Here is a 13,873-nt window from a genome sequence, read left to right on the forward strand (position 1 = left end):
AGATGGTGAACAATCAGAAATGCTAACTTGCATGTTAATATTATAAATGGGAACATGCATATGGAGTCCAGTCTTACTGTTAGAGGCTCAGGTTGAATGGCCAAGAGCTTCAGTAATATTGTGTGCTCTTGTCTTTGAGAAATAGTGTCTTAAAAATCCTCAGTGAAATTTGTTTACTCCCCTGTGTCTGGGCAAACAGCCTGCTCTTTTTCTAGAAAGCAGATAGCCTGTTCCCACACCCTCCTCTAACATAATTTTAACATTGAGAGACTGTTAATATTACAGGTATGCTATGTATTTTGCACTTGTCTGATTCCTAAAGTGCAACTGTGTATATGTAACAATTTTTCAGTTACTGAGTAGAATAAGAAATAGCATTTCATTGACATGCAGTTTGTTCTCATAATTTTTTTGCTATGTCTTACGTGATGCTGCTTCTGTAAGAAATCCAGAGTGCGCATGTTGCTTTTCAAAGTTAAAAGCAGCATGAAATAATAATCGTAATGTCCATTAAATGTTTGCAAGAGCTGGTCAAAAGGTGTTGCTTGAAAGTGGTTGTGTTATGGAAAGTGGTCAGTTACTTCTTTCTTAGAGCAAGCATAAAATGGGATTATTTCACACTGCTGCTGAGGAAGGCATTCCAGAAACGCATTGGAATTTCCTGCACCTCTTTGAACTGCTGCATAAAAATGTGAAGATCCCTGCTGTGGGTGCATCTTGGCCATCCTGTGTGGGTTGTGACATGATGTAGCGAAAGCTTACCAGGCACTGCCCTTCACACACCCTCTTGCTTGGGGAAAGCTCCATCCGCCTTCCGCAACCTGTCCACTGCCAGATTCTTAGGCTGCAGCCCCATCTAGTAGGTTTTGGATGGAGCTCATATGAGCTGTAGTCCAAACCTGGAGGGTGGAGAAGGCAGTCATAGATACACAAAACAAATGCATAAACCAGCAGACTTTAAATCCTAAATGTAAGTGTTGACTTTGTGATTGGCCCATCGCTTTCAGTAATAAAAAATATTATAAGAATAACAATCTGAATTACTAAGTGGATCAAAATTGGCTTGCTAAGAAAGAAGGAGAATGTGCATAGACTTCGTTTTGTAGGTTTCTGATGTTGATCATGTTGGCTTGCTCCTGCTGTGAAAGGTAAGATCTCATTTTTGTGTGTTTGTTTTACTCTCTGAGTAAGTTTAAAAGGCTGTATAAAACTGGATGATCATTTTTCTTTGGCACAAAATTGTAACTTTAATTATATTTAAAAATCTTAATCAAGTCTATTGATACTTGCTGCATAACAATAAGGCAGTGTCTTAATTTGCAGCCTGATCACTTGTCGCCTTGTAGACACAGTGTTTGTAGTCTGACTTTATTGCTGTAGGATTTAAGTGACTGTTGTTCGCCTGTTGCCTGTTTGCAAGATTGCCAACCAAACTTGCAAAATCATTTTTACATTTTGACAGAAGTAGAGAGTCTAAAGAAGTCCACCTACTGATTTATTAGATACTGCTGCTTTGCATGTTCATAGTTTTCACTTGGAATGACAGGATTAAAGGCCTAGCTGCCGCTGAGCTGGTCCCTGGTGTCTGACCTGCAACTCTTCAGACTGCAGGCAGGGGTTCTCTTGACTGGATTCACGTTGGGTAGAATGGTTGTAGCCTAGCCTTCTCCCTGACATTCAGAATGCTGTGCGGAAGGAATTATTTTGTAGGAAAGAGTGTTTTGTTACAGATGCAGGCCTGCCACTCAAGGGAGAACTCGGGCAAACCTCAACTTGTTTGGGGAGTGTGCTATTTCTCTATTCTTTTAATTCTTCAAAAGGTTTGTCATCAAAATCCTGTATAGAAGGGGTGTGGAGAATATTTGGCTACTTTTGCTCTGTTCTCAGTCTGCTACAAGTAGTTTGTAAACCGAAAATATGTCGCTACATCTAAGGAGCAATAAGTACTGTATTGCATCTTGCTTTAACTCCCTTTGCAACATAATGTAATTTGACAACTGTTCTGTCTAATGCCTTAAGTTATTTTTAGCAGAAGTTGCTAAACTGTATACCACAAATGTAAACATTTGATAAATTTCACAGTGCATGGAAACCATGTATAAAAGCTTAATGAATAGCTATCTGAACAATCGACATGAACCTTTCTTTCCATTTGACTGTCAACATTTTTGTTTGTTCCCCATCTCATAGGACGCCATCTGAAAGGCTAAACAAGAATTGGGACTTGCCTTTTATCATTTTTCACATGTCCATTTGCTAGCTGTAGTTCTTTCTAAGGAAATGTATAAAAATCCATGGAAATGTGAATAAACAAATAGGATGTGTGAACTCCGATCTGTACATGTTTGCATTCTACCTCCTGGGCTTGGTGGCGAAGATGGTCAGGGTCAGTGCAGCCAGGTAAAGATGAAATGGTCGGGGGTGATAACTTGGTCGTAGAGCACAGTAGGATCCACATTCAGTCAATTGCCCCTCCAGTTCAGGAAAGACTGCTGACTAGCAGAGCCCTCTGCCTGTGGCCTTGGATAGAAGCTGAATAGCCGGTGTGGGGATATGGTCAGTCGTGGTCAAAGGCAGCTTCATATGTTTAGCGTCTTAATGACCTAACATTTGATAAATGGAGCTCATGCTGCTGTGAGGGGAGGTGCTATTTGCTCTGCCGCACGTGGCCTGGACCCGCTCACTCTGGAGGTAAATTGAAGTAGCCTGTGGGAATTGCAGTGAAGTGACTGGGTGTCCTTGGGAGAGTCCACTTTGGGGCACTTGGTTTAAGTTCTAGGTTTCTTCCTTTGCAGAAGATGCTGCAGAAAGATCAGGAGTGTTATTGCCTTGACAATGAGGAGGGTAGTGAAGACTTAGCAAAGTATTTCATCTTACAAGACCGTTTTGAAGCAAATGTAGTTCCTTGACTTCTTTTGCAGGGGGGGGTAGTATTGCTGGAGTATGAAGCAAGATTTTTAGTAATAGATGGATTCAATTATTTAATAGATCTTATACTAATGGTGCTGAGAATTGCTAAATTACCGTGTCTAGCCACAGCATGCACTGGAGATTTCTTGCATTGTGGTATTGCATAGCTCACACAATGCACTACAGTTCTGCTTTAATTTAAAGAAAAAATGGTTTCTGAGGCTCTGGAGAAGTTTGAAAAGAGTATAGATAATCTATTTGTCATCTAGTGATTTGCAGGGGTCAGGCAAGGACACAACTCACTCTGTCATTAGTAGAAGCAAAAGAAGTGCAAGTTAGAAAAACCCACTGCCATTTAACTTAATTTTATATATTTCAGAATATAGCATTCTAAAGTGATGTTTCTCCCGTATACTTGTCTAATATCAATGCATACATATGACAACTTGAATTTCATGTTGCAGGAGGTGAAGACCCACAAGCATACTGTCCTAGGGATAATGTACTCTAGCCAGAACTAAGCCAGCCTTTGCCAACCCAGTGCCTCATCAGCCCCAACCAGCATGCCTAATGGTCAGGGGTGATAGGAGTTGTATTCAAAATAATAAAGGGCCTGAGGTTGGGCATAGCCTTAAATTGTGGGAAGTGTTTGTGTTTGAGAAACAACCAATTGGGACCAATCTGATAGGTGCTTCTTACCCCAAGATCTACATACAGTGGAACCTTGGGTTATGTACCATCCTTATGAATGCTTCGGGTAATGAGCTCTGCTGACCTGGAAGTAGTACCTCGGGTTGCAAACTTTGCCCCAGGATGCAAGCGGAAGTCGTGCAACGGCAGCAGCGGAAGGCCCCGTTAGCGAAAGCGTGCCTCAGGTTAAGAACGGACCTCCGGAATGAATCAAGTTCGTAACTGGAGGTACCACTGTACTGAATTAAGTTGAATTGTTTTTTACCCTTGTTGTATATGACATTTTAGCTTTCCTCTCGTTTGTTGGAACTTAAACGCTACCTTGGCACACCAAAAAGCCGTGGTGTGACTAGTTACTTGATTCTTTTCAATGCCAAATACTCACTTTTTTTACAAAAAACCTTCCAATTTTGATAGATTTGCCAGGTTGATGCAGCTGCCCAAGAAATGCAAAGGGCAAAACTTGCAGATGCAGAGCTAGTTGTGCAATTTTTTGGCTCCAGGGTTTTTGCTACTTTGGATGTAGTAGTAAAATTTACTGCTTGCTATTCCAGCATGATCAAGATGTTGAATGTCCGCAGTTCAGTTTTTATGATCACAGTCAGCATCATGATAGAATCCATCACAGAACAACATAGAATCCATGGCCCATATTGTAGGCATGGACTTCTGAATAATTTCTCCACAAATCAGCATACACACACACTTAGCATAATGTTTCTAAGAATAATTTATTGGCAGTCACTGTTCATCATGGGTGTATGTAATATTTGTTTTTTCCTCACGTACAAAAGTGTTCCTGTTGCATTTTCCTTGCTTAGTGGGCTCAGCGACATAGCTGTAAAAAAATTATAGCACAAAGCTGACTGAGGCAGAAACCATGCAACATGTATATCTGATCATACATAAAGTATGTGAAGCAGGAGGACCACAGTGGTCATTTCAGTCTCTTTATCTTGGCCTCTCACTGTAATTACAGTTAGTGTGCAAAATACTATTTAAAGAGTATGAGTATAGGCAGTTTATTCCACTGTACACTTTCAGTTGCTGTTGCCTTAAGTGTAATAAATTCAATGGCGAATGAGCACTGACTACGGGCAGCTAATTTCTTGGGCAGATTCTAAACCACTGTGGTCAAAAAAGTTACATCATATTTCATCTCAATGGGATAATGTGCACTTTGGGGCCCAGGAAAGCACTATAGTTGTTTGATCTACATAGAATTGTGTGGGCAATACTAGAGAGAAACTGGTTCCTATGACTTGGATGGTGATATGATGAGACAAGCATTCCAATACCAATTCTAGATGGCATTCCATTGATAAAACAGGTCAAGGCTTGGTTCCCATCTGATTCTGCGTGGACTCATTTAAAAGCCACAAACAGGGTCTCAAGCTCCCATCATCTTTGACCACTGGTAATGCTGGCTGGGGCTGACGAGTCCAACAACCTCTTTGGCGGGGGGGGGGGGGCACAATTGTTCCCACCTTTGCTCTACTGAGTCACTGGGCCTCATGGCCCTCTCTGGGGCAGTGTCCAAAATCAGCACTCATTCCAGAAATGTAATTGGATGGTGCAATCTAATGCATGTCTATACAGGGGTAAGTCCCACGATGCCCCATGGTGCTTTGTAGTGTGTGTGTGTGTATAGAGCTGCAGCCTGAAGGAAAAAGCAGGATCCAACAGCAACAGATTAACATCCTAAGAAAGTTCTTAAGATCTCTCTACCTAGACTAGTAGTGTTTAGAATGTTGAATTGTGGTTTCTGGAACCGACTGCAGGAGGTATTGGTTTTGTACTGTCATGGTTTTCATATTGATGTTTATTGTAGCTTTTTGAATTGCATTTTGCTTGGGATTTGAATTATTGTGAACTGTTCTGGGAGTCAATTTCTCCATAGAAATTTAGGTTTTAAAAAATAAGCAAGAAATTGGCAAATGATGTTCAAGTTCAGTGTACTGAAAGGTATTTCCATGTTGACTAGCAGCTTGAATATATCTTTGCATAAAAGAACAGTTCTTAGCTTTCTGTTAGATGCTAGAATTAACATTTGCCCTGCTTCAGGTGTATAAATGAAGGTCATCTGTTCATATTTAAGAAAGGAAAGGAATGCACTGTTTGTAGTTAAGGTAAATCCTGTCCATCACCCCTGATGGGAGGGAAGGCTGGCCTCATGGAGCAGGGATCCTAAGGCAGGCACAATGTGACAAAGGTCAGAGAGATGCACAAAACTAGGTTTATGGCCAAAGGCTGCTTTCAAAAAATAACCATTGGGAAGGCTACTGTGTGCTTCCCATGTGATAGCAATCAAGAATGCTTGTTCCTCAGTTATCACCATAAGGATTATTAAGAGCATTCACAGTGTCTGTGCAGTGAAGTACCTCTTTGATGCTAGGAGGCCATCCTATATGAATTAAATTACCTGCCATTGATTCCAATACAGGATATTCTAATACAGTGGAAAGAATTAACATTTAAAAAGCTCCAACCCCAATGTGATCAAGAAACAGATCCCACAAGTGGGCGATAAAGGTAAGAGTAGGTTTAGTTCTCCATTGTTAGAGTCACCAGGAAGCCACCTTAGGCCAAAGTGTACCACTTTTCCTAAATGGCTTTCACAAACACCTCAGTGGTAGAAAGCGAAGCCCTAGTGCTGGGGGAACGGAGTCAACGGAGGGCAAGACCCATCTTCTACCACCTAACGCTCTGCAGCCTAGTTCTCACCGCTCACTGGTCTCTGTTGAAATGACTCTAGTGTGCCTTATAATCAACAAATCCACAGAATCCACAGACAATATTGGATATTTTGCTCATACACATTTCTGGCATCTCATTATGACCTGAATTCATTTCTTTTACTGAGAAATCTGAGTCCAAGAGTTTCTTCTGCCTATGCACTAGCTGCTGAAGGTAGCAAGTGAGCTTATCTGGAGTGCTTAAATTTACATCGTTGCTCTAAGGAGACTGCCCTCTTACTCATAGGAGGGTATACTAAAGTTGCAGTTCGGGTGGACAGACAGAAAAACCATTTAGTGTTCCAGCGTACAAAGTACTGAACACGCCTGAGTGAATAAGGCCCTGTGGTAACTGAATAATTCATTTAAGGTATTTAACATTAACCATAAAAATTGATCTAGCACTTAGAAAAAGCAGACCACACCATCTGAAGGCAGCAGTGGGGGGGGGGGCTGAAACATTGAGATGTAAATTACGAAGTGGTTTGGCTGATGTTTGGTAGTAAATAAAAATTACGGCTGTGTCTAACTAGACAGACTTGCCTCTGGCACAAATGTGGTTTGTGCCAGTATATACAGCAGGGGCTGTATATACTTGAATGTTCCCTTCAAGGCATTTCTGTAGCCTGACAAACTGAAGCAGTCAGTTTCCAGCTGCATCTGTTGACGTAAAAACACTCAGGTAATCAGCAAGTAACAGTACAAATCTTGATCAGAGTCCCTACAGTTCTGAGGTTCTTAAAACTGTACGTTGGGCAGGGCTGTGCAAAGAACTGGTCAAAAGCATCCAGGAAGGCTCTGCCAAACCCCCTTTGGATGGCTTTAACAGAGGATTAGAAAAATTAGTGGAGATGATGACTGTGAATGGCTATTAGCCACAAAGGTGCTATTCTGCCTCCAGGGTAGGAAGCAAAAGGCTTCTGAAGACCAGTTGCTGGAATCGGCAGGAGAGACGCTCTTGGTCTCCAGTCCTGCTCCAGTCTAGGACTGGCCATTGTGAGAACAGGATGCTGATCTAAATGGGGCACTGGCCTGATGTGGTTTTGCTGTCAGGTATTTTATGCAGCTGCTAAGTTGCTTTGAGATCTTGTTCTATAAAGTGACAAATAAATGCAATAAATAATTGATTAGCATACAACCAGTCATGACAGATTTTTTTTTACTTCCTTTTGAATCCGAAACCCTTACGTAGTGTGAATGGAGTACGAGGAGACCCTGGCGGACGTTCTGCCTGGCCCTGCTCTAAAGATGATGTAAGCCAGTACAAGGAAACAGGTGTAGCCTCCAGCCCCCGACCAGTGCCTATAAAGGAACAGGGGCAGAGCAGTGACTTGGCGAAGCTGCCTCAACACTTCTCCAAACATAAGCATTAAGTGCTCAGCCCACAAAACACTTCTCAAGAGAGTGCAGCATAAATTTAGGGTGGAGGGGATTCTTTGTGTCATTAAAGTCCTTCAAACCCAGCTATGTACAGCTGCACATTATGTTCACATATAATCACAGAGCTATTTGAAATTTAGATTTTACATATAGAGCTGTATTTTAAAAGGCACAGAATAGGCTGGCAACAGCCCAACCACAGGTCAACATTTACACCTAAACACAAGCCCTGCAAGAGGTGGTTGTATGTTATCCCCACTGCTGCATGAACCTGACATACAGAAAGGCCTCCGCCTCAGCCCCAGACATTTCAGTAGAAATATGTGGGCATGGGAGCATCTTTACGTTTCTATGTATTCAGCACTTTATGCCACTTTAGGGGGACTAAAACAGGCCTGGCCAGCACAATGTGGTCTAGCCTTTACTTTCTGAGGTAAAGCGTGACAATAGCTGTCAGAGGAGGAACCCCGCTCTAAGCAAAAACTGACATTAATCTGCAAAACTTGGAAAATTTAAATGTGCCTCTAGGAGTGAGACAATCTCTTCCCCTTTTAATCTTTCAGCGATTTGAATTTCAAAGGTGCATATAATAAGAACTGTAGGTAGGCATTTTGCTGAAGAATTACATGTACAATGCCAGCCTGAAAGAGATACGGATTATATCCATCTCTGATCAGTTTAATAAGGAACAGTAAAAAAATAAATGAACAATTAAGACTTCAGTTGCATTTTCCGCCAAGAATGCTCAGTCCAAAGAATCCCTCCCCCCTTTTGATGTGTTCAGTGGGACTTGCATTAAAGTCACCAGGCTGCCTCTGAATTACATTATCTTAAGGCTACAATCTGATGCACACTAACCTAGGATTAAGCCCCGCTGAGCCTCAAAGGAAACATGCATATAGGACTGCACTGTCAGTTTGGAAATGAAGGTGGACCTATTCTTTTACCCTCATTAACTGCATTCTTGATTTGGCAGGGGTTTTAAGGTATTCCCATTTCATATTCTCACCTCTTCCACATAACATCATTTCACTGACTGATGACCTAGGATGAGGGGCAGGGAAATTCAGAACTTGAGTCGCAGCAGGAAAAGTAGTACGAAAAGTGACAGAGGCCATTTTTGGCAGCAGCACCTTGTTTGCTGTAACGTGCAAGTGTACTTTGTTCCAGCATGGTGGACGTTCCAGGTTTTGTTGTGTGTTTTTTTTAAAAAATCCACAGTGGTTGTAAGTTTCTTTTAGAGCAATTTTTGTCACTTGTTTGCAACTGCTGTTTTAAGGAATCACCAGTTTTAAGAGCTAAGATATACAATCAGCAGCCCCACACAATTTGTTTCTTGACTATACCACTTCAGACAGTTGGCAGAGAACTTCGTGTCTTAATGTCTCCAATAAAACCCTGCCACGTACAGAGTAGTTCAGAAGGCGGCTAACTTCTGCCCCCGACACTGACTTTTTGTGTGTGCAGGAAAGGCTTTGGTCATTCCTGTTCCCCTTAACATGTTAGACCATCCCAACAGCCCCTGTTTCACCTGCAGTAACTCAGTCCGTGACCAGGTGCAGCATGCAAGGCTGTCAGGCGAAGTGGCTCAGTGCAGGAATGAGAGGGAGGGAAGCAAAGGCTTCAGCAGGAAGAGGGATTCCACAACAAATATGCAATTACAACTGCAAGGGGAACAATCCATGATATAAAGAAATAGTTGCATTTGAGATGCTGAACTACTTAATGCCACAGGTAAAGTTCACGACAAAAAATAGTCGTGGAAGGAAGAAAAATAGTAGTCCAGGGTTTGTGTTCCATGGTATTAATCTCCGTACAGAGAGCAAAATCCCACGAATTTGAGTGGCACTTGCTTGTTTACATTCCCGACTGCTCTCTGCCAGAGGAATATTCTATATTTGTTGCATTTGCTTTAGAATGGAAATGGAACTAAATTTTTTAAATAAAGAGAAACACACCCATCCCTGCACAACACACACACACATTTTTTCTTCCCACCCTTTATAGCTGCCAATCAGACTTGTTAATCCATGTTTTGGCTATAATGCATTATTTTAAAAGGTAGGGCAGTGACAAAGGACCGTTAATGAGATTTACAATTAAAGGAGCCGTTTGAGCAAGCTGAATTTCAGGATGAAGGCAGCCATACTGTTACTCCAAAGAACACTTTCAGATGATTTTTCACTTAAGGGGGAGATCCTGGCTCATTCCCAGCACCACAACTGGGATGATGATCACACAGAGCAGGAAACGGCACACTGGAACAGTCACCCTGCTCATCCTCCCCCATGTGAGTTATTCAGGCTGTCCATCAATTTAAAAAAGAAAAGAAAGAAATTAGCAGACATGGGCGTGGTTATGTTGCTCCACAAACACTTCAAATGCAAAACTTATTTGGGGATTGAGAAATGGGGGGTGGGTGGGGGGGAGAGAGGATATTTATGACAAGACAACCACCAACAGATGCTCTCCATGGGCAGTTCTTTTAAACTCAAGTTTAAGAGCCTTTTTAAAGACCTCACCTCAGAACAGTACCTATGTTTATACAGCAGCGAAACCTTTGCTATAAGCAAACAGGTAAGTGTCTTATGCATCCTCTGCTACAACTGCAACATACTTGGTTCTGCAATCAGCACCCCACAAATACCAACTCTCTGCCCTTGCCAGGATTTCCTTTTTCTTTCTTTTTACAAAATGTCACAGTAATGTTCTAGAGAATTTTAAATAATTAGGCTTCTGTATACCAAAGGACAGCGAATCACAGAATCAGCAGAACCAAGATCCAGGAAAACGAGTTTCATTATATAGTACTAATGAAAAGTTTGATGTATAAAAGATTTCTAGTAGCCCACTTCAATTAGTTTTAATTTCCAATGGTGTGGTAACTGGCTGAGGTCTGCTGCGTTTTTTGGTACTAGAGTCTTTAGGTTTGTGTTTCCTGCTTCTCATATGCAGACATTCTATGCTACTAGAGACAGGTTTGCTCCCAGAAGTAATAGCCATAATGAAACCAAATCACATTTAGCACATTTCTTCAAAGTGTTGAGCTCACTCTTTCAAGCCTTTTTGGCTGTACTTTTTGCTGATCTTTGGTAGGTGAAGATGTCATTGCGGAATCAGTTTTTGCTACGTGAGCCTTAAAACTGTATCACTCATGGGAAGCGTAAAGACCAAGACTTCAAGTTCCATTTGGTCTGCTCCATCTAAGTCCCTAACTTCCCTTTGCTCTTATACTATTCTGCTACCCTATCAACTTTAAAACACATACACAAAGTTGTTTTATGATGCAACAAAGGAGTGTTCTCAACCATCTCTCAGAAGTTCATTGAAGTTCATTGGTACATCAGTATGAAATCCTATGGACATTTCTCTCGAAATATATAAAGGTTAATACATTCTGTACAGGTTGGTTGGTTTTCAGTTATGAAGTAAACACTGTAGCAAATGGTTCATAAAGCAGAGTTTTAAACACAGCCCCAACTTTTGTGTTGTTGGGGGTTCTTTTTGTTCTTTATTTCCCCCTTTGTCTTCTTTATTGGTCAAGTTATTTCTGCCAGTCATAGCTATATAGAGATGTAGTCTTTTTTCATTTTTTTTTAAAGGGGGTATATAGTATGTATAGCAGAGGGAGGAAGGAAGAGGCACTTTTTGAATGGCTGGCTGGTAATTCCCAAAACATCCCTTTTTTCAGTGTTATGTTAAGTTTCTGACGCTAGGTGCTGCTGCTGTGACAGAAGAGCACTGTAGTTGTTGTTTTTAGGCACTTGGCTGCATGGCTTCCAAGGCAGTGCCCAGCTCTCTGCTATGTCATCAGAATCGGTTTCTGCCGCACCTCCAGAATATCTAAGCAAACAAGAAAGATGACAGGATCGTGGTGAGGATTCTGGGCCACAGTTCTTTGGCTATAGTATCTCAATGAGTAAAGATGCTTGGGCCTCATTCGCAGAGATCTTGAAATCATTGGGGTGCTTCCACATACCGTATTTTTTGCTCCATAAGACACACTTTTTTCTTCCTAAAAAGTAAGGGGAAATGTCTGTGCGTCTTATGGAGCAACTGTGTGGTCCCTGGAGCCGAATTGCCCAGGGGCAAAAAGCAGATCATGCCTTTTTTTTTTTTTTTTTTTTGAAAGAGGGAAGTGGGTGTTGAAACAAAGCCGCTGATCGTTTGCCGATCGGGGAGAGAGATAAGGGACGCTAGATATAAAGGAGGCTGCCTGGGTGAGGGGAGGTAAAGACAGCAAACTTGCAAAGCGGGGAAACAGGAAGACTAAAGCAATAAGGAGAGAAATTAGAAGAAAAGGAGGAGCAAAAAACTGCTCTGGCTAAGGAAAAGACACTAAGGCAAACAAGAGGGAAGGGAGTGTTGAAAGGAAACAGCTGATCGGTGGGATCGGAAGAGAGATAAAGCAGGATGCCTGGGAGGGGGGAGGTAAAAGCCCATGGATCCTCAGGATTTTTGCAGTGGGTCACCCCAAATTCACCATCAGATCACATGTCTGTGGCCACAGCATGAACCACAAAAATCATACATCCGCTGTTTCATTCAGATTTTTTATCTCCTTGTTTTCCTCTAAAAACTAGTTGCGTTTTATGGTCAGGTGCATCTTATGGAGCAAAAAAATACGGTAAGCTAGAACCCTCACATTTTAAACCACATGTACTCAACATTGGCTTAGTGTTAAAAAAAACAACAACTAGGAGGGGAACATTATTTCCTTTCGGCTGAAATTGGGGTAGACAAAACATACCCCTTAATGGTTAAAGTGCTTCCACACTGTCACAAAAGCTGAAATTTGAAACGCACACACAAACATTCAAAGATACCCTGACTGTCAAGGGCGGTGAGTCTAATGGGGAAAATGTACCTTTCTTTCTTGAAATGAAGGTGCTGCTGCTGCAGCTAAAACCTTGTAGACACAACCATCCAAAGCACAATGGCTATTGGCAGAGGTTGAAAATGGGGTATTGCTTTGAACTATCAAAACAAGAGACATTGTGAGTTGGACTGCTGGCTGTGGGCTGTATCCAGCCCTGCTGTGCTGCTTGCACAATGAGACTTCTCTCCCCTGCACACCTTCAGATTCTGCTCAGAAGGGTTGGAGGATCCTCCAAAGACCGAAGCAGGTTTTGAGGGTGTGCAGGAGAGGAGAGGAAAAGGAACCTCCATTGCAAGAGTGGAACTCTGCAGCATTGGATGCAACCCTAAATTAATTGCACTGAAGTGCAATGGAATTTGAATTATAACTAATTTTTCACACTGATTTCAACAGAATCGAAGTGCAACTAGCTCAGTACAGATCCAATGCCAATGTCCCTAATTCCATGAATGTGGGTTAATACTGCTGTGACAAGCTGTAGCACAGGCTCTCCTACGTGGTCCCAGGGCTGCGCAAACTCTCCTGGAGGTGCCGGAAGGAACAGAAGAAGAAGCTCACTTCATTGCTTAATAGATAATGGCTGAATTCTCTTCACCACTTGCCAGACAGATCAGCAGCAGCTCCAATTGTTTGAGGTGTCTTCACACTGGTTATTGAAAACTTTATTTATACATTATTGAAAACTTACCCAGCTGTGCTCCCTTTTAGAGTTAATTCACGCTTTTGAGATAACTGTCACTTGGACAGAAGGGGCACACTCCACTGGGAATGTCTCCTGCACAAGCACCCATATGCAGAATGGGAGACCTTCCTCCATACCTGCCACTCATTTCAGCAAGGCACGTGCAGGAGAAGCTGCTGGTGAGCATCAGGGTGTCCTGTTCTGAAATGTGGATGAGGCTTTTCTCACCTGTTAAGATCCGATGCAATGGCAATGTGACGTAGGTTAGATGTGCATAGAGAAGGAAGTTTTCATCTGTTCTGTTTAGCTTCAGCCATGAGCCCACCAGAGATCTTCCTGTTCCAGACAAAGACCGCGAGCGTAGGTTTGTTGCGTTGTGCAGATCTGCCAAAATACAACAAGGCTGCAGGAAGTAAGCAAGACATTACTGCCCCCAAAACCATTGTCCAGCAAACAGACTACAAGGCCCTTCAAGGGCAGAACCCCATTTGCCAAGACTGCCTTGGGAAGCTCACAAGGCAAGGGATGAATATCACAGCCCTGCACCCAGCAATCACAGGCATCCTGCCCTCTGAACAGGAGAGGCTCCATTCAGCA

The 13,873-nt window shown here is 42.2% G+C and overlaps 1 protein-coding gene and 1 long non-coding RNA gene across 3 annotated transcripts in view; one reads left to right on the forward strand and one right to left on the reverse strand.

Moving 5' to 3' along the window:
- Window positions 1-1,730: 1,730 nt before the first annotated feature.
- Window positions 1,731-6,314, forward strand: LOC308585879. The gene is made up of 2 exons (XR_014007661.1): window positions 1,731-2,400; window positions 2,796-6,314. It is a non-coding gene; the product is annotated as an uncharacterized lncRNA (long non-coding RNA).
- Window positions 6,315-11,013: 4,699 nt separating this feature from the next.
- KIAA0930 overlaps window positions 11,014-13,873 on the reverse strand; it is a 65,741-nt gene continuing 62,881 nt past the window's right edge. For both annotated transcript variants that reach the window (XM_081191796.1, XM_081191795.1), the window contains 2 exons: window positions 13,505-13,660; window positions 11,014-11,558 (listed from right to left, as the gene is read on the reverse strand). In XM_081191796.1, coding sequence (XP_081047922.1) covers window positions 11,518-11,558; window positions 13,505-13,660 — 197 coding nt within the window. In that variant the 3' untranslated portion in view covers window positions 11,014-11,517. The remainder of the gene's footprint in view (window positions 11,559-13,504; window positions 13,661-13,873) is intronic.

The sequence above is a fragment of the Podarcis bocagei genome (assembly GCF_964188305.1).
Source record: "Podarcis bocagei genome assembly, chromosome: 4".
Taxonomy (NCBI): domain Eukaryota; kingdom Metazoa; phylum Chordata; class Lepidosauria; order Squamata; family Lacertidae; genus Podarcis; species Podarcis bocagei.